Source organism: Dermacentor variabilis, chromosome 5 (genome assembly GCF_050947875.1).
Source record: "Dermacentor variabilis isolate Ectoservices chromosome 5, ASM5094787v1, whole genome shotgun sequence".
NCBI lineage: Eukaryota > Metazoa > Arthropoda > Arachnida > Ixodida > Ixodidae > Dermacentor > Dermacentor variabilis.
Window position 1 is genome coordinate 64,607,338 of NC_134572.1, and position 19,202 is coordinate 64,626,539.

General features: G+C 43.5%; 1 protein-coding gene across 3 annotated transcripts in view; it reads right to left on the minus strand.

The window, feature by feature from the left end:
• Grp170 (hypoxia up-regulated Grp170 co-chaperone protein) overlaps nucleotides 1-19,202 on the minus strand; it is a 39,526-nt gene that overhangs the window by 2,650 nt on the left and 17,674 nt on the right. For 2 of the 3 annotated variants that reach the window (XM_075692655.1, XM_075692656.1), the window contains exons 14-21: nucleotides 16,216-16,299; nucleotides 14,189-14,311; nucleotides 13,296-13,382; nucleotides 9,403-9,554; nucleotides 8,283-8,493; nucleotides 7,410-7,622; nucleotides 6,092-6,272; nucleotides 2,458-2,541 (exon numbers count right to left, since the gene is read on the minus strand). In XM_075692655.1, the coding sequence (XP_075548770.1) occupies nucleotides 2,458-2,541; nucleotides 6,092-6,272; nucleotides 7,410-7,622; nucleotides 8,283-8,493; nucleotides 9,403-9,554; nucleotides 13,296-13,382; nucleotides 14,189-14,311; nucleotides 16,216-16,299 (1,135 nt within the window). The remainder of the gene's footprint in view (nucleotides 1-2,457; nucleotides 2,542-6,091; nucleotides 6,273-7,409; nucleotides 7,623-8,282; nucleotides 8,494-9,402; nucleotides 9,555-13,295; nucleotides 13,383-14,188; nucleotides 14,312-16,215; nucleotides 16,300-19,202) is intronic. The other variant, XM_075692657.1, reaches the window with a different exon arrangement.

Sequence of the window (19,202 nt, forward strand, 5' to 3'; positions counted from 1 at the left end):
CTGTTCCCTGTGTGGCACTTTTTCAAGGTTCGATTCATGTTTTCGACATATCCACGCTTTCGAGCTGAGGCCTTCATTCGCCGCTCGATCGGCTGCAGGTGCCAGCTTTCCCTTGACGTAGCTTTGCCATGCCTTCGTGTGGAGTCCGCAATGGCTTATGTTCATTATTGAGAACACATCATTCAGGGCTGTTTGGCGATTTCCAGTTGCCTGCATAGCGCGAGCGGCGAGAATGTTCACAGCAAACGGGTTCACTTTTTATGCACCGCGCACGTGCGGCGAGCTCCACTTCGATGACACCACACCGCAGTTCACGCACGTAAGAAGCACCTTGACAGCAAGTCCGTATTCATGCTCCTCTCTGACTATATTTAAGCCCCCACTACATATGTTGCGATTGGCCACCGCAAGCATAGTGTTCACGGCAATCTAAACTGACAACGGCAAACACAGACCCGTCAACAGGGCGCGCCGCGGTATCGGTGCTATCACCTAGTAAATCTCCCTTCCTCTCCATCGCGGGAGTTGAAAAAAAAAACTGCAGTGCCTCTCATCGTTTTCTTTTTGCCCTCTTCCAATTCTGCGGGTTGCAGAAATTTAGTGTCATGACGCATGCTACCTTCTGTACCTTAGGCCGGCCAAGAGGGCGAAGCGTTTGTTAGACCTAAGCCTACATCGAAGTTATTGGTTATCGGATCGGCGATAGCACTGGCGGGCGCCACGATTTCGATGCTTTGCTGGGTTGCGGAGCGCTTCTTGCAGTTCTCAATCAATGTACGTCGCACCTTTCTTCCACCAAACTTGTTCCTCGTGTGGAATTTTCTTCCCAAACGGGCCATCGCGCAGCAGACACTGATGCTAAGGCAATACGGCGGATGGCGCACGGCCGACTGAAGCGGGGAGCAGACGACAAGAAAGAATTCTGCCAATCAAATGGTACCCTCAAGTCATGTGCGCTAAACAACGAATAAGAGAACGCGCTGCGTCCCTTCTTTGGCGCGGTAAGTGAAGGAATCCGATGGCTGCATAGAGCCTGTGTTGGCGGGAAACTGAAGAAAAAAGACCGCTCTTTGAAATGAGACCAAGATGTCTGCGCTACGATGCGTGAAATGGCAGCTGCGTTTCGCAGCAGAAGTGCCGTTTTAGTATTAATTTCGGCTCAAATTTTGCTGGTATCAATGAAATAAAGCAGTGCTACGGCTAAAATACTGATAGTATAGTTTAGAAATTCGGTCTGGTTGAGTAAAAAGGGCTGTAGATTTCAAAAACACCATTTTCAAAAAGTCAGTTTTTTTCGCTATTTTTTTCGTCCCAAAGACCCGTGTCCCCCCTTAATTTGGGGGCGCCATCTATGAAAGCTGCAGGCACTAAGCCACAGCTTCCAGCGTGCAGGCACGCTGCCACAGCGTCCTAGATTTACAGCGCAACGTGACGCAACACACGAAAATCTCAGAAGCCGCGAGCCACGCCGATGCATTGCTCTTGGCACAATCTGCACCACATGCTCCGATGCTCGTTCAGAAGAGTATAGGCTTGGGCTGGTTGGTAAACCATAGTTACACTGGAAGTATAGCACGGAAAGGACGGTCCACCAAGACTAGATACGACAAGCGCTAAATGAAAAAAAATTCGCTTGTCCTGTCTAGTCTTTGTGGATCGTCCTCTGCGCACTATGCTTCCAGTGTCCGATGCCCATAACTGCACTATTATGACCCGACCTTCTTGCAATTTGTTTACAAGTGCTTACTGACAAGATACTAGTATCCACCGTGAGTGTCCTGGGAATTTGCGAAATTATTTTTACTACTGCTGAAATTAATGTAACACCTCGAATTAACAAAACATGTGATTTAACAATGTTTTCTTGCTGCAAGTACAACTCTGTTATATTGAGCTTCGGCTGTATATTATACAAGTACAAGATGTTGATATTTTCTTTTCCCCAGCTTAAATGTGAATGAGATTGTGGAACTATTTTCAGGAGCACTGTAGTGCACGTGCTTTGCCTCCATAGCATTCTCTTCATTGCCACAAGATTGTTCGCAAGTGTAAGCATCACTTGTTCTCAGTTCCTTCTTGCAATCACTTTTTCCATTGCCAGCCTATGACAGTGAAAACTGCAATTTAGACCCATGAAAATGTCACAACTAAGCCCTCATTGTGCTCACGCAGATCTCCTCAAGACATGGCTCAGACACACAAGGAAGACAGTACCAGCACATTAGCGTGGGCTCAATAAGTGACAAATTCAGAAAGGATGCACTTACACTTTGCTCACTCGCGAGTTTCTTTGTCAGGGTGAAGAGAGCTACTAGAAACTCGCAGTAGTCTTCTTTTTTCTTTTTGGCTCTACAACAGCTGTGTTGCACCTTCTTTTGCACTGTGTTTATTCCACTGTTTCTAAGTGCCTCAAGAAGTGTCAACTGGGCCAATCTTCCAGCCTTTAGCGGTTCTTACCTGTTGCCGGCTGTTCCACTGGCACTGGACCCTCGGGCATCTCAACGTCGGCCACAACCTCTTCCTCAGCCTCTTTTGCGGGTTCTAGAAGAGGCAAAATAGGCGAAACTTCTGAACAACATGCAAGATAAGCAGTAGTTATACTACAGCAACACCAAGTACAAGACCTCCCAAGTGTATGCAGCTTCTAGTGAAACTAGTAAAACTTGTATATCAAGGCTGATGCTGACCTCACACGGAGAACAGATCTTCCAGAAGGTGGTGCACTCATTCAATAGAATTCAACGTGTTCAGTAAGTCATGGTAAGTCTAGTTTTTTTTTCAGAAGTTCAGCTGCTCAAGCTGTTAATTATCTTTAATTTTAAAGATGATGACACTACATGGAAACTTCAAGAGCAAAATAAGGATGCTTTTTCACAAAGCTAACATTGCGATGAAACCCAATGTTGTTGTTTTCCACCAGTACAGCTGGGACATCTGAAAAGCTTCTGAAAAAGGTTTACTGAAATATCGGTAGTAAGCAATATTGTATTTTGCGTACAATATACAGTAGAACCTTGTTCATATGTTTTGGAAAAACACGAAATATAATGTACTAAGTGGGAAAACATGCGATCCAAAGTCACTAAATGATTTGGCAAACTCTACTACAGATGACATCTTCATAATGTGAAACGTTGCAAGGATCGTTAAAAGTGTGAGACGCTGATGCGCACCAAGCTGGCAAGGTTTGAGCAGCTCCAATGCAAGCTGTCATTTTTGCAGCTTTCACAAGTTTATGCATGCGCTCTTCGGATTCGGTCATGGGTCAGCAGCTTTTTCAGGCAGTACATTTTAGCAGGAAGTTTTGACATGCCCACTTGGCGAGAATCATTGTAGCAGAAGGTGCTGACATGCGTCAAGCTGGTGGGGTTTGAGCAACCCGAGATCCGCTGCGTTTCTTTCCTATCGATTAGTGTTTTGAGATGGTGATGGGAAAGAGAGATGAAATCGGGATCGTAGGCGATGCCGGAATACGATGCCGCCAAAGCAAAACATGACGCTCCCTTCACACCGCCTGCAGCAGGGAACAGCGATGCATCTTGGTTATCGTCTTTTAGATGCGTGCAGTACACTTTCTAGCACAATCCCACATGTGCTGTGAAAGAGATGATTATCACAGTAGGACTGGCAGCGACAGCTGTGAATACAAAATTTGACAACAGAGATTTGCTGGTATTCAAAAAGGAAACCGAGTGCATGGTGGCATTTTCATGTGATATGGGCCGAGGGGTACTGCGGGGAAGCTGTCATGGCGGGCCCCTAGTCGCACCTTTTAACATGGGCCCGTGCCGCAGAAAATCTGGCGTCGGCGTCCCGCCTCGAGCGTCGACCATCCTTTCAGCAAACATAATTTCAAACCATGCATACCCAACCAAGCAGGCCCTACATGTAGTGCAAGGTAGTTACTGAACGAATTTAATTTCTCAAGTTAAAATACATTAGATAAATCGTAAAGCACGACTTACACACAACCTACAGACATGATAGCAGCGGATTGTAATTAGAAAATATGAGAAAACGTAATTCTGTTACGCAAAAACTCAGAACATAAACACCTTTTTCAGCGTTTTTGCCATCCATAGAGTGGCCATGCCGTCCGAGATTTGAGCGCAACAGCACATGCAAATCTCAAACGCCATAAAGCGGTGTGGCTGGTTCCTCGCAACACCTCCAGATGGTGCTCGTCTCCGCCACAACGTAATCAGGAAAGAAACAATTTATGATAACACAAAGGGAAGCTCATTACTTTTCGAAGCAAGATCAGGATGCGAACACGCACCTATAAAGCGAGATACAAGAAGAAGCATGTGCTTGCTGCGGTAAAGCTAGAGAAATGATGGAGCATGTTTTATTAGAATGTGAAGATATCTGCCCAGCAGACGATTTAGGCACCACTGGCCTCTTTGATGCCCTTGGGTTCAGCGAGAGCAGGGAGAAAGTAAACATGTCCGCAATAGAGATTAATAAGAGGAGAGTGGAAGATTGGTGGAAGAAAAGCAGGGAAACGACAAAATACGGATACCTACAACGTTCACAATAGGGGGTCAGAAAATTTGATTATGGGAATTCACCATGTTTTTTTTTTCTTTTTCTTATTTTTTCTTTTTCAACCTAGGTATGACACTAGGCAGTATAATAGCAAGAGCTTGGTGGTGCAACCCACTGCCCTGTTCCAAAGGGAACACTCATGACATCCATCCGTCCATCGATCCATCCTGGCCCACGCAAGAAGCCGCGTTTCTACCAGAAAGCTCACATTTGAGCATAGTGTCCGCTGCCAGCGTTTCCCAGTAAACATTACGGTTACACAAGTTGCAGCTGCCGGGAGGCGTGAGAAGCAGTCAGGGATCTTTTTTTTTCTTTCTTATCACGTTCTAATCTTGAAGGCAAAGCTTAAACATCCTCCCATTTTTTTTTTTTTTACGTGGGAAATTGCAGCTACAAAACGTATTGTACAATTGCTGTTTGGCAATGTACTGAATTTTGGTGGCCGCGTTTTTCGGAACGTACTAACCAGCAAAAGAGAAGCTAACTGCATTGGGCAATTTCCCGTATTTTTGATTGCAAAAGCTGGCACTGAGAAATCGTACGAGCAGGAACGTATCATCGAGGTTCTACTGTAGTCGTCATGGTCAACTGTACAGCCCATCGATATAGAAAATAAGCGGCTATAATGGTACAAAATTTGATGGAAGTGCCGCAATTCCATTTGCGGCTGCCCCCTCAAAACGGCGGTGCTTGCGCAGAGTATCGATAGTTCATGGAAGAGCAGACACCGCTCAGGTGTTCGACTTGACTCAGTCAATTTGACTGCCGGCTACGTGCTACTTCCATGCTTCCTCAGTCGTCATGAGTGCTTTAGGCCCACTAAACATTTGGTGCTCGTTCACAGCAGCGTTCAAGAGGGCTGCCATCCTTTACGCCGAAGAAACAAATCGCTGCGAAGCTGGCCGCAAAGTTCGATGTTTCTGAACGGGTGGTGCGAGAGTGGCGACTGCAGCAAAGCAAAATTTTCCCCTGTGACAGCAAGCGAAGAATTTCCCACGGCTGAAGTCAGGACGCTTTCCGGAGCTATAGGCCAAGCTTGCGGGGTACATCGCTGAAATGCGCGATCGGTCCCTGCCAGTGAAGTGCGACATGGTCATGAAACAAGCCCGGATCTCCGCCTTTTAAGGATCTGCTCTGCTGCGAGTACAATGAGCGGCTGGCGGCAGAAGGCCGTGAACTTACACCAACCGGACCTGTCAAAAGAGCCTCCTTGACAGGTGCATATGGTTGGGTCCATTCAGCGTGGGTTGCTGTTCCACAAGATGTCATGGAGTGGCTGTTTGCCAAATGTGGAATTTCGCTGGAGAATGACACGCTGTGGGACCGTAGCAGCGATGACGATGGCATAAGTGAACACGAGTAGTCCAGCGACTATGCCAACTACTAATAAATTTTCGTTATGGAATGTGCCCTCGGGTATGCTCCTTTTTTCTTTTTTCACGCGATCTTTGTCACACGCGATCTGAGGGGGTCAACTTACATTCGAGTCGACTTACAATCATGTAAATACGGTATGTGAGCTGTCAATATGGTCAAGACTCACCTGGTGTTTCGGGCTTCTTGGTAGTTTGCTTTGGCGGTGGTGCACGCTGGGCCTTGTTCAGCAGGTATTTGGTCTCGCGGTCCAAAAGCTGGATCTTTTCGAAGATCATTCGCAGGGTCACCTTGGGTGCCTTGTGTAGTGGAGTCTGTTCCTGTATCCTCACTTGCTCCACTTGCCAGTCCTGTTGGAGGAAGACAAAAAGCTCAAGCCAAAATACTGTTGCATACTAGCAGTTAGGACTACTCCATAATAACTGCGATTGTTGTTTGCGAGTTTAAGAGTGTCATAATAATGTGAATGCCTAGGCTAAATTGCTGCATCACTTATGACAATTCTGGTAGAGCCTCAACTAGACTAATCGGCAGCTAGAGGATTGGGATGCCACATCAGTGGCAGAATGAGTGCTGCGAAAAGGTGACCAGCAACGTCTACACTATTTTCCCACTTCTTAGCAAATGGGTCTTGGAAGCCATCTTGCATGGCTCACCAGATGCCACCAGTCAAAGAGACCAATAAAAATGGCCAAGAGATTGTTCCACAAACAGAAAAATCTGCATTTTCCATGCAACATCACTGCAGAATGTGCGTGCTTTGATTTATGCTGAACAGCAAAGTACTGCATACAAACGTGGTGCTGAACAAAATACACTGTGAAATGGCACGTTTGTTCAAAATTGTAGTGTGAATGAGAAAGCAGCGCAGCTGGAAGAGCCATTTATAGGAACTCATCAATTTCTAGATGCAGACAACACATACATTAAACTGAAACACAATGGCCGGGCTGTTCACATCATAGGTAATTTTTTACCTGTGTTACTATGTGTGCAGCAACAGCATGACCCACAGCAACCTATACCACTTAGCGAAGAATTGAGCGTTGATTGTGCAAGAAAATTTCTGCAAGAACTGCCAAAGATAAATTTTATTGGCACATCCTGCTATGAACTTTGAATGCCAGTAACAAAAGCAGGCGTGTCAGTTTTGTTTCTGTGTTGTAGCTAAGCGTTTTCTTTTGCTACCAGAAAAAAGCCCTGAACGTGATGGTAATACCCATGCAATACCAATGTACCTATGACACCTGATGCCTATGTCATTTTCTGAACATGCAATCAGCTTGCTGTTAGGACATAGAATAAATAAAAAAAAACATTAGAAGTTATTTTTCCTAGAATTCTGCCCTAAACTGTTAAAAGGATCTGTTCAAAACAAAAGTTTTTGTTATCAACAGGTATGTAGGTAGATGCCTTACTTACACAAAGTGACAACATGACAAAAATGCTATGACAATAAATAAACTGTCAATACAAAACCTATTTACCTTGGTTTCATTGATGATCCTGGACAGCGTTTCAATCTCAACAGGAGTGAAGACCTGGTCCTGGAGGCCAGTGATGGCTGACAGATAAACCTCGCTAGCATTCAACATGTTGTTCAGGGCGACGAAGGCTCCCGGTCGCTCTCGGTGTTCTTGCACACGGTCGAACAGGTCCTTAACAAGCCGCGTCAAACCAGACAGCTTTTCCTTGAAGGTCTACGTGAAAAAAATAAGTGCTTATATTCAGCTAAGTACACACAATACATGCGTTCAAATAATTCTTGATGCCACATATTAAAACGGGCACTTTGCGACGATAACGTTGCATGCAAAATGCACAAAATACCTTAATTTTCCTTGTCAGCAAAGTATCCAAGCACATCTCCATAATACAAGCTGAAGGCTTGTCGATAAAGAAGGCGTTGACAAAAAGATTATTTTTCACTTCAATATTATTTGCTGCTTTGCAAGTTATCTTTGACATGAAGCTTATGAAAACTTGCTCAACAACTTCCGTCACTCTCTAATAAAATATGTGCCAGTGCAGTTTCTCACAATCACATTATTATACCAATTCTAATTCATGCCCATCATTCAGCAGGAATGACACACTTCGAAACAGGAAGCAGTGCCACTCTGGCTCGGCTCATTTTACAAGTTCTCTACATGCACTACAATTACACATTACAGCGTGGATACTATCCACATGGTGCATAGCAATCCCTCATTAAATGTTTGCACTGTTAAGATGAAAAACTCGCCATCCTACCGCACCACAAGCATCACCCTTTTTGCTGTGCTCGTAACATGATAGGTACTGCAACACATGTAGCATTGCTTCAATAACTGAAATCAACATAGCAAGTGCCTGCTTGCCTTGGTCTCAGCATTATCCGATTCATATTCGAGCCAGTCAGAGCCTTCTGTCAGTTTGGCAATGATGTTCTGGCGCTCCTCCTCAGTTGAGGCCTTCTCGTACTCATCACTGTACATCTTGTCCTTCGTCTCGTGCAGGAATGACTCCAAAGCATTCCTTGCATGGTCCCTGGCAAGCTTTGCCCTGTCCTTGCTGTCCAGATCAGAGAGCCTGCAAATCAATAGTTATCGAATACAGCTTCAGAAAATTGTCTTTCTTTTTGAAACAAGCATACATTTGGGCATTTGTTGTTTGGTACTTTCGTTTCAATAACCACAGAATGGAAAAACTTCGAGACAGTCTGTTATATGCCATACCAAAATGACGGGTCTGATGGCACTGACAGCGAGCAACTGTGAGCTAATGGTGGCTGCGTGTAATACACAAGGAAAAAGAAAAAAGAAAGGGCAGCAGAGCCAACAAGTTGGAATCTACATACAGCGAAGCTTTGTATGAGTACGAAAAGAGTGATTCTCATATGTCATATTCTCAGTATGTCTTGCATATTTAGATAGCTATAACAATTTTTAAGGGTATGTGCATGTAATTATATGTGAGTTAATATTCTTCAAAGTTTGCTACTGATTGTGTGCTGCATCTAAAGATACTAAATGATCGTAATAAAATGTGTAGAACGTATTCCACAAACGGTGTGCGCTCATGGCAAATTAAAAAAAAAAAAGTTAGCCCAGGGCAGGCCTTGCATTGGACAAGAATCATGACCACTTTGACCTCAACACGCCCCCATGCGTTTTTGTTCACTGAAATATTGTTGCGTGTTATGTAGCGTTCATTGTTCCATTCATCACAAGCGGTCACACAGGCTTGCGCATCTCAATAAGCTCAACAGCACTTGTGTGCTTTGCATATTGCAGATGCACAAAACCATGATTGCAAAACCTGTTCTGGCTTGTCACCTAAGTGCCCTAAAGCGGTTCGAAGGTGTTTTGTGGCTAGCAAGGTTAGTAAAGTATATGGCCACGATGCGCAATAACTGAACACAACGAACTCGAATCATAGCTGTGTACATGCAGCTTGAAAGCGGGATACAAAACAGTGCAATTTGTTCTGTCCACTTACTTCTTCACGGATTCAGCAAGCTGCTCAGCAGTGAATTCTGTCCGGTCCACGAGAGTCAAACGAATGGTCACCGGTTCTTTCACTGTGACCAGCTTCGTAGTCTTGGTAGTTTCATTGCTGGCAGCCTCTCCTCCCAAGCTCCTCTGTTCAGCCTGCAGACACATTTACAAAAGGTGCACAGCAATGATTAAAGGGACACTAAAGACAATATTAAGTTAAGCTAAAGTGACAGATAAGAGGTCGAGAATCTCTAAGGCGTCAATATTATTGTGAACAAAGCCTTAATAATCGAGAAATTAAGATAAATGCAGGACATGATCAGAGACTCCCCCGGGACATTGAAGTACTTGCCCGATGACAGTCAAATTCTGTCACTAGTACTCAACCACTCGTTGCAAAAAAACATTCTTGTATTGCATTATAAGACAAAATAAAATGCTACTTGTCCAGTTCTATTTCATATTTAGAAAACATAACACATTGAAATTACCCTTGACAAACAACGTGGACAGACGAAAGGTTTCATTTTTACTCGACTCTGTGCCAACCACGCTTTTGCATTTCAGTAATTTTGTTATCGCGTAGTGCTGTGCTAGTTTTGCCGGCTCGCAATACTCACACAAACAGCAACTAACAAAGAATTCAACTTCCATGTGATGTCATAAGATGCCAGAATGGCCTATGCCACTTGAGCGAAAAGCAGCTGCAGCGGTGAATCCACCACTCTGACTTGACCTGGTACCGCAGTCGATCGGGTGCCGTTTTATCACAGACAGCAGTAAAAGGCGGCGATTGTGTATGCAATGTCACCACTCTCCCGTATGGGTGGAGGGAGATTTTAATTTCAAAAAAGATATTTGGACTCTTCTGATGCAATTTTCTCGTAAACAAAGTCTTTATGTGGCACGAAACAAGCGGTACGAGGTTTATGGAATGGTATTTGAACAGTCCACGTCGACTTAGTTATATTGCCTTTAATGTCCCTTTAAACTGAACTTAATTCTGGGGTTTTACGTGCCAAAAAAATCTATTTGATTATTAGGCATGCTGTAGTGGGAGACTCCAGATTAATTTTGACCACTATGGAAATCTCTAACATGCTCTCAATGCATGGGATACGAATGCTTTTGCATTTCGCCCCCACTGAAATTCAGCCGCGGCGGCTGGGATTCGATCCCGCGACCTCGTGCTTAGCAGTGCAGCATCACAGTCACTAAGCCACTGCGGCGGGCAGCTAACGTTCAATGAGCAGGTGTGCAAGCTTCAAAACAATCAAAAGACAGCACAATGTCACAAATGGAAAAGGAAATTACTGAACACATGCAAGCAAAAATATTGCCACACTTTAGTGATGGTGAAGAACTAATAACTGTCATAAGCGGGCGTCAATAATCCAATTCATTAGGTAGGCGAACTTGAGCCCAGAAAGACAAGAAACACTAGAATCACAATAGTAGCAAGCACAGTTGTCGGTTAGCAAATCTAATTTAATGGGTTGAGTTCATGAACATTTTATACATGTCTCACCATACAGTTATTATTAATCACTGGTGCTTGCATACATTCGTGAATGTAACACGCCACTAACATATGCACAATTCGATTACACAAGTATCTCACTATAGAATTGACAACAACGTTCAAGAAATTCCATATACAGTAGGCATGTATTGCACCAAACCATAACTTGATGACAGTGATAATCCAGTGAAAAGTAGTCACCAGTAGAAAGTAAAATAATGTATGTGCGGCAATATGTGAAACACTAGATTAAAGGGGTCCTGAACCACTCCTTGGGCTTGTTGAAAAAGTCTGCAGATAGCATACACTGCTGTGAACATCTAAGCACAGTTTTGCTGACGTACACGGCGGGCGGCACTCGCAAGTGGAGCGCGAAGTCCCTTTTCTTTCAAACGTTCCCTTTTCAAGAAAAGACTGCTCCCCATTCTCTTCTGGACATTTTATTTTGTAATAAAGCAGATTCCCATATACGGCTGGTATTGGCCAATAGCTGACGTCAATCAAGAAGGTTGTTTGGATCAGTGCGCTTCTTCCTACTGTTACTGCGTATATTTATTGACGAAATTCAATAAACAGGCTGAAGTAAGTGAAAATATGCTTTTGAATTTTGATAATAATTATGTACTTCCAAAAGAAGCCGACTATCATCTGCTCAAGCACGCTTGGCTGCGGCCACCCATTTAGAACTTTGGCTACCCTGGTTATCGGTGTCATAGCCGGCGAGTCTCACTAATTTCAACTAGTTTTGAATGCTTAACTAGCCTCGAACCATGCGAAATTTGAAGGGCCCCTCACCAGGCCACATAGAACATTTCGGTTATATGCTGTAAGTTGTTACGTGCCTTCTGGAGAGCATTCTAAAGAAAAAAATTTTTCCAAATTGGTTCATTAATAAATACAATAAACATTTCAGTGCCACGAACCCATGATTTCAAGAGGCAGGCTTCACCACCAACATAGACATTTTTTCCAATTGCCCCGTCTAGCCTCCACAAGCGAAATTCCTTCCCCGTGTTTTCCCATATCGGAGCTCGAGGACTGCGTGATGCATATGTTACAAGCCCAGCCTTCTTTTTCTTTCCCTCACATTAACTCAAAATTTTAAAATATGGATTAAGTATGTTTTATGTGCCCTTTAAAACTACTTAACTGAAATAAGTCAAACAAAGGTTTCACTTATGTAGAAATAGAACTATCTTGGCTTTCTGGGACCAAGAAACACCCCTCCCAAAAAGTGGGGGCTTTTGAACGGACGTGAATATGGCATGAAAAGCCAAGACATGTACACTTTATATTCATGCTGTTGTGTGCCTTGATGGTGCCAATAATTATCTTTGTGACCATGTTTGATTCAACTCTGGATATTTCAAACTTCTGGCAAACGAAAAAAAATTTAAAAAGAGATAAATAAAATCTTGTTTCTAGAAGTTAAGGCAAGGCGACTGTACGGTATCTCAGAATCCAAGAGTATTTTTCACTGTGGAATTTAAAGGGAACAGCTCCTTAACCGTGAGTCTATGATGCAGCGAAAGATTAATCTGACAAAAGGCCTCTCCAATTCCCTTCCGTGGGAATTGGAGAGGCCTGATGGCTGAATTCGAGTGCATCTCGAATTTCAGCCATCAGTGAAATGACATCCTGATCTTAAAATTTTTCTGTGTTGCTACTGAATGAACCAGTCTTCAAAAAAAGCTATGAATAAAATAAAAACGAAAATTCACCGACGATTACGATACTTGCCGATGCGAAATTCGAGCACAGCTGCATAGGCATTTCCATTTCGCGATATATTGACGGGTGCAGACGATCAGTCTCGTGCGGCACACTGCAAACGGATCGAAGTGTGGCGCAGCTGCCTTGCTAATCATGACGCATGGGCGCAATTCACAGCAGCCACTGCAGACAGACCTCTGCTCGTGCAGCGCTTTGTTTCCACACAGACAATGCACGCTATTCTGGCACCATCTCGTAGCTATCGTCGCCGCAAGGCTCGCCATGCACGGCACTAAGCTTTTCTTACACTTTCGCCATACCCTCCTCCTCCACTTTTTGCCGCATGGTTCTGCTGCACCTTCCACCTTCACTTTCCTCTTTGTGCTCTCTTTGCTATCCCCGTCTTTCATCTTCCACTGCGCTCTGCGTTCGCACCCATCTTTCACTGTGCTTGTTCGCTCGGTTACGAAGTAGGACCCCGACGGTCACTGCAGGAACGGGAGCCTCAGAGCTGTGCTTTAAAATAAGGAACTAAATTAACTGCTACTGTAAGATGTGCCTCACAGCCAAGGAAATCCAGCACCAATCTAGGTGGCACTGCTCACACGACAGGGCACAAGAATAAGTTCCAGATGAATGCGACACACCAAGTACCTTACCTGGGTTCTGTTTTCATTGTCATGGCTGGCAGTGGTATTGTCCTGGGCCTGCACAGTATTATTGTCAGCTTCCTGACCACTCTCCTCCTGCACAGAATGAAGTTGTGACGTGCTTAAAACACAGAAGTCAATACAAGACAACACGTGCAGCATCTGCTTATGACACAGTGTTCTGAAACAATATAGTACCTTTAGCATATTTAAATATCCGCATTAGCTGTCTCTAGAGTTTGGCCATCATTAATCTTGTACAGTACTACTATAACCCTAATCTTTTAAATACGAAACAGCAACTATTAAAAGTTGAAGTTGCAGCAGTGACTTGCACTGTTTACATCGGCTAGATTCTAGTGATATGGGTGCCAAGAGAAAATGTCCATGAAAAGAGTCCAAGACTGGGTACGACTGATTTCCTAATGCCTCTTGACAGCCTAATAGGCCAAGTTGCAAAAGCTTTGCTATCCTCCCAAAAAAGGCAAGCTATAAAAGACAATGACTCGAGTTTTGTGTCACGACATCCAGACCTTTTAAAAGCCTAAATCAAGTGTTTTGCAAGTACAAAAAGCATTTAAGTAGTTTGTGTTAATCTCTATATTCAGTGCTCACAAGGACTTGCACTGCTTCCCCACTGTGGCCACTGGTGGCATCTCACTTGACCAATTTTGCAATGAAAATTCACACAAACTGTTCTGTTGCATGCAGTAAGCATGTTCTGTATGGGTAATATTCCTCAATTTGTTTCATTCGTACATAGCACACAATGCGAACGGTAGTTACTGAAACAAACATATTCAGTTAAGAATGCGTGAAATGAGGAAACAGTTATGTTGAGACAGGCAAGTACAGTTTGCACCACAACTATCCTTCAAGATAGCTAGTCCTCAATTACTCACCTTTGTGGGTTCATCTGAACTTCCAGAAAACAGTTTCCCCAAGGTGCTTCCTAGCCGTGACAATGTCGACTCCTCAGCTGGAGGAACCACTTCCTCCACGGTCTTCTCAAAGGTTGCCTCGGCCTGTCATCCCCAAAGCAGACCAAACCATTAAGTGTTGGTTTCACCAACAGACAAGTCCATTCACAAAGTTATTTTTGAAATAAAATGATGAAACAATGAAATGAAGCCACTCAGGGTACAGTGATTACCAGTAAAAAGGTTATTTAATGCGACAAGTAACTCATTCAACTTAAACTGGCCAAAGAGGAGGGTCACCTGACAAAGTCATATTTAGGAGTCCTTCCAAAGGAATTGGAGAAACTCCACAATGTTGGGTTAAACTTAATAAGACTGCAGCTTCATGAAGTCGCCCCCGATGATGAAAGAGACTCCACCATCTAGTTAGGTAAACTTAATTATCCGATACAATTGGTGTCTCTTTAATTAGTGCAATTTCAAATGTTTCTTAACTAGACTGGTTTCAAACAAATGTGTACATTCAAATATATTAGTACTATGTAGCAGCGTATATCATCTCGCACGAATGTGTATGCTTGACTCTCAAACCTTCTCAGTCTTAAAACAGGCATGCCAATAGGTTGTCAAAGACACATGATGACACAATAAAAGACGTCAAAAAAATTGTGCATTGCTAAGACGTAAATGAACACACCTCAAAAAGAAGTGAAAGAAGTGACACAACGACACAACTATACTGATGTCTGTCCCTTAATTCTTTGTGTTCTTTGTGCCTGTTTCTTTATGGTGCAAGAATTATTTCTGGCCTACAGTACTATCAAACAGTCAAGTGTTAAGTTCTGCTTGTTCTTCTCTAGGCTCTCAAGGTAGCTGACAATTAGGCCCACGGGGACATAAACACTCCATGACTGCACATCAACAATCAAGTGCAACACATTACCCAAGCGTCATCACACTTGCGCTCACATTAGTTGCAGAAAATATGCAATAATTCCAGGCAAATGGCAAGCGTAAAAAATTTATACTGAAATATATAACACATGCTATGTGCAGAGAAATATGCAGTGCAGCAGAATCTTTCCTCGGATCAATAGCATGAAGCACTGACCTTCAGATAGCAGGTGCATCTTACTTTCTAACACCATTTTCTAAAATACAAACCTTATTGGCAACATTAGTTCAAGTATGCGCTGTGAAAGCTTGATTGCTGTAGAACAAGCAGAATTTAAGTCCAGCCAGGTCAAACAATGATGCATACGATTAAGCAGTGTAGTACACAAGGAGCCCAAAGTAAACATAGATACAACGGCGAAATGCTAGCAAACTACCGCTGTTTTCCCATAAGTTAACCCTTTAACCCTGAGCAACAGAACAACAGCCTGTCGGGCACTCACTACACCAAGCGAGCACCAAGCGAGCACTTGCAAGCATGCTGGCATTACATGAAGTACGGAATTTAATTTACAATTCCGCACTAAACCAGATTTCATTTATGAAGCTCTAAAGATGCTCTGAAGCAACAGCTTCCAATTACACCCAATAAAAGCATCAGAGATGGTAGTGTAAAGGAGGCTGGCTTAGATGGCTAGCTCCAAAAAGTAACCTGTGAAAGAGAGTAACAGTTACATCATTGCTGAAAACAACAATGAAGCCTTCGACTTCCTTTTTTTTTTCTTTTTTTGCAAGTTGGGAAATGGGTGGTGCAGTTACACTTCAAACGAATATTCCTTTTGTGTAAATCTGTGTGAAACAAAATTTTGTGAGCGCAAATTTACAGCAATGGTGCCCAAAAGTTAAATTCATTACAGGTATGAGGACATCTCCCACGTTCTGCACCAAAAAAATGGAACTGCAACTTCTAGCATAATGACACCTGTAACCTTGTCCACAACCAAAAGATGAAAGAAGGCTTATTAACTGCATCACTAGCTACTGACGGCATGACCAACGCGTAAAAACGCTCCTGCAGGCCATGCTACCTCGTCACACACACTCAAACAATTTACCGGCTTGGGAGCAGGCGGGTCTTTCTTAACAACCTTTTGCTTCGCTCCAGGAATCGGAACCTTTTTGTCGAAAAGGTAACTGACCTGTGCATGAAGAAATAGTGAAAGCGTGAGCAGGGAAGCTACTCCACATTCGCGAGCACCAAATGTGGCAAAACTTGTCCGCTTTATTTGCATACCTTCGATGCATCCTGTCACTACTCTCTTCACGGCTTATAATTTCCAGACCCTTTATCCCATTTTCATCTTTCATGGTAACCAGCCCCCAGCTCTTCTTTTCAACTTGCATGCAAAAATGTTTGAGGAAGCATAGAAGGCAAGCAACGCAAACCAAATGAAACAGAAATAAGCATGCAATATGCACAATAACCTGTGTGTTTATCCAAACTTTAAAATATTGCATTTACTGCCCCTTTGATGGCATTAAAATTTCATGATACTGCTACATTTTAATATACAAAAAAGCATTTACTCGAAGTATTTGACAGGTTCATCCAGTTAAAATGAGAAGCTGTTATTATATGCTTACTCAGTCTGCTGGACAAACCAAGCAAGTATCAACACCAGATTTCTGTAGCTTTTACAAGGTAAACTAGAAAATATGGCCTTTGCAAAAACTTTCAAGGTCAGCAAAGCAGTGGTATAAACTTAACCTTGTTTAGCTTAACACACAGGTCACTGTACATTGATCGCAGGTCAACTACTCAACGGGGAGCCCATGACATTAGAGAAAGTTTCAGAAGGAAGGCAAGTTGCAAGGAAACGAAATCTGAAGCATTAATGCACTCTTGTTTCGTGCAATGCGGGGGTGCAGGCTAACTGTGACAGCAAGCAAAAATGCAACACAGAAAGAGCACATGACCAAAGCAAACAGAAAATAAAGCAAGTGCAAGAAAGCTAGCAATACGAGTCCCCCCCCCCCCCCCCTCGCCAATCTAGATATGCCATTCTTGCAGAAGCCACGTGTGAAAGCAAAGGGCAGGTGCTGAAGCAACATGAGAAGCAAGCACTCTTGAGCAGAAGTATTAGGGGTTCCTCCAGGCCATAGTGCAAGTACATAGATGATAGCATATCTTCGTAAGCAGAGATGCTCAAATAGTGAAATATTCTCATTAAACATTAATATTAGAAAAATATGGGCTTCATATGTCGCCTACAATATTTTTCCATTCTAAAAGTAGGAAATAAACAAGGAAGTGTGGTGAAATAAAAAAGTAACTTTCTTTTATTTCTGTAACTCTATCTGGAACTCAACCTCCTCAACATTCAACATTTTACTTTACAAGCTTCTCAGTTGAAGACCACCGCAATTCCCAGTTGGCTTGCAACACAGACTTGGCGCAGCCGCTAGACCATGTGCATGGATGCTTTCTCATGGCAGGCTACAATCTATTTGCACTGAACCTGCATATCCGAACATGTAATCTAATAGTCAAAATCAAATACGCAGCAGGCACTAAAATTAAATACGGTAGAACTTCATTGACATGTTCCCGTTGCATACGTTTTTCCGACGCCAACGTTCGCAATCGAGAACACACAAAATGACCCAATAGGGTTACACTCATATTTTACCGATTCATTTGTTCCTGGAACACACGATTTTTCGGCCCCAACATTCAGTACGTTGCCAAACTGGATCACATGATACATTTTCTGGCTGCTAGATCCCACGTAAACAAGAAAATGCGCTAGGTGGGCACGATTGAGGGCAGTATGTAGCTGCCCGCCACAGCAGCTTCACCGCAATACCTTTCACCCATCTCGTGTGAAAACGCCGGCGCGCACTCAGTTTCTCATTTTGGTTACCAGCAAATCTTCTCCGTGGTCATTGCACACGGCATTCGCAGCTATCACAGCCAATCCTATTGTGATAAGCATCTTCGCCTATCTGTTTCACAGTGCATGGTGCAGCCGGAAGCATAGCGCATACTTTTAATAGGCAATAAACGAAACATGACGCCGTTCCCTGCTGCAGGCTGCGATCTTATACGTTTTCCGGCCGCTATAACCCATGCGAGCAAGAAAAGGCGTGAGGCGCTTGCAATCGAGAACAATGTATAGCCGCCCGTCTCACGTGAAAACGCCGGCGCACACACTTTCTTATTCCGGTACCACCAAATGTGCAGCCGGGTCATCGCAAGCCACATTCAGTTATCGCCGCCAAACCTATTACGATAAGCATTTTCACTTATTTGATTTACAGTGCATGATGCGCAGTGCCATTGGTAGCGTACTGCATGCATTAATCCAAATGCGCCACAGTTCCCTGCTGCAGGCGGCGCGATGTGGGCGTCACGTTTCGCTTCGGCGGCATCCCGCGACGCCCACCAGCTTGACTTAGTTTCCATTCCCCGTCACCCTCTTAAAACACCACGCAATAGGAAAACAACAAAACACATCTCCAGTCGCCGGAGCACCACCAGCTCGACATTCATCGGCATCTCGTGCCGCAACGATACGCACGACGCTTCGCATTACATGGATGTCAATCATAGTTTAGTCTGACAAATTTTTTAGTAACTTCGTATACGTTTTGCCGGTTAGTATGTTGTTTCTCGTGATTTATTCAATACGTATGAACGAGGTTCTACTGTACTTTGACTCAACATAGTACTTGATTCATACTCAAAATGTCAAGCATTTGTACACCCCCCTTCATAAGTACTAACACCCAATGGTTTGAACAGCATAATGAATACATGTGATGAGAGAGCACACCTGAACAGTGCATGATCCTCGACATAATGAGCATGGATATAACAAATTACAACATATAACTAAGCAAATCTAAAATATGGCAGGCCATGCTTTATTTCAACACGTCTGCTGCTGCAACGACATCAAGAATGCAAGATCTGAGGCCACCTCTGTTACAGTGACACTAACGTTTCCTTGCTTACAGCTGTTTATACGTATCGTGGTAGCAATAAATATCAAAGGGACTGATAACCGATGTTTAAGGGCCTAGTTCTTTATGGTGCAAC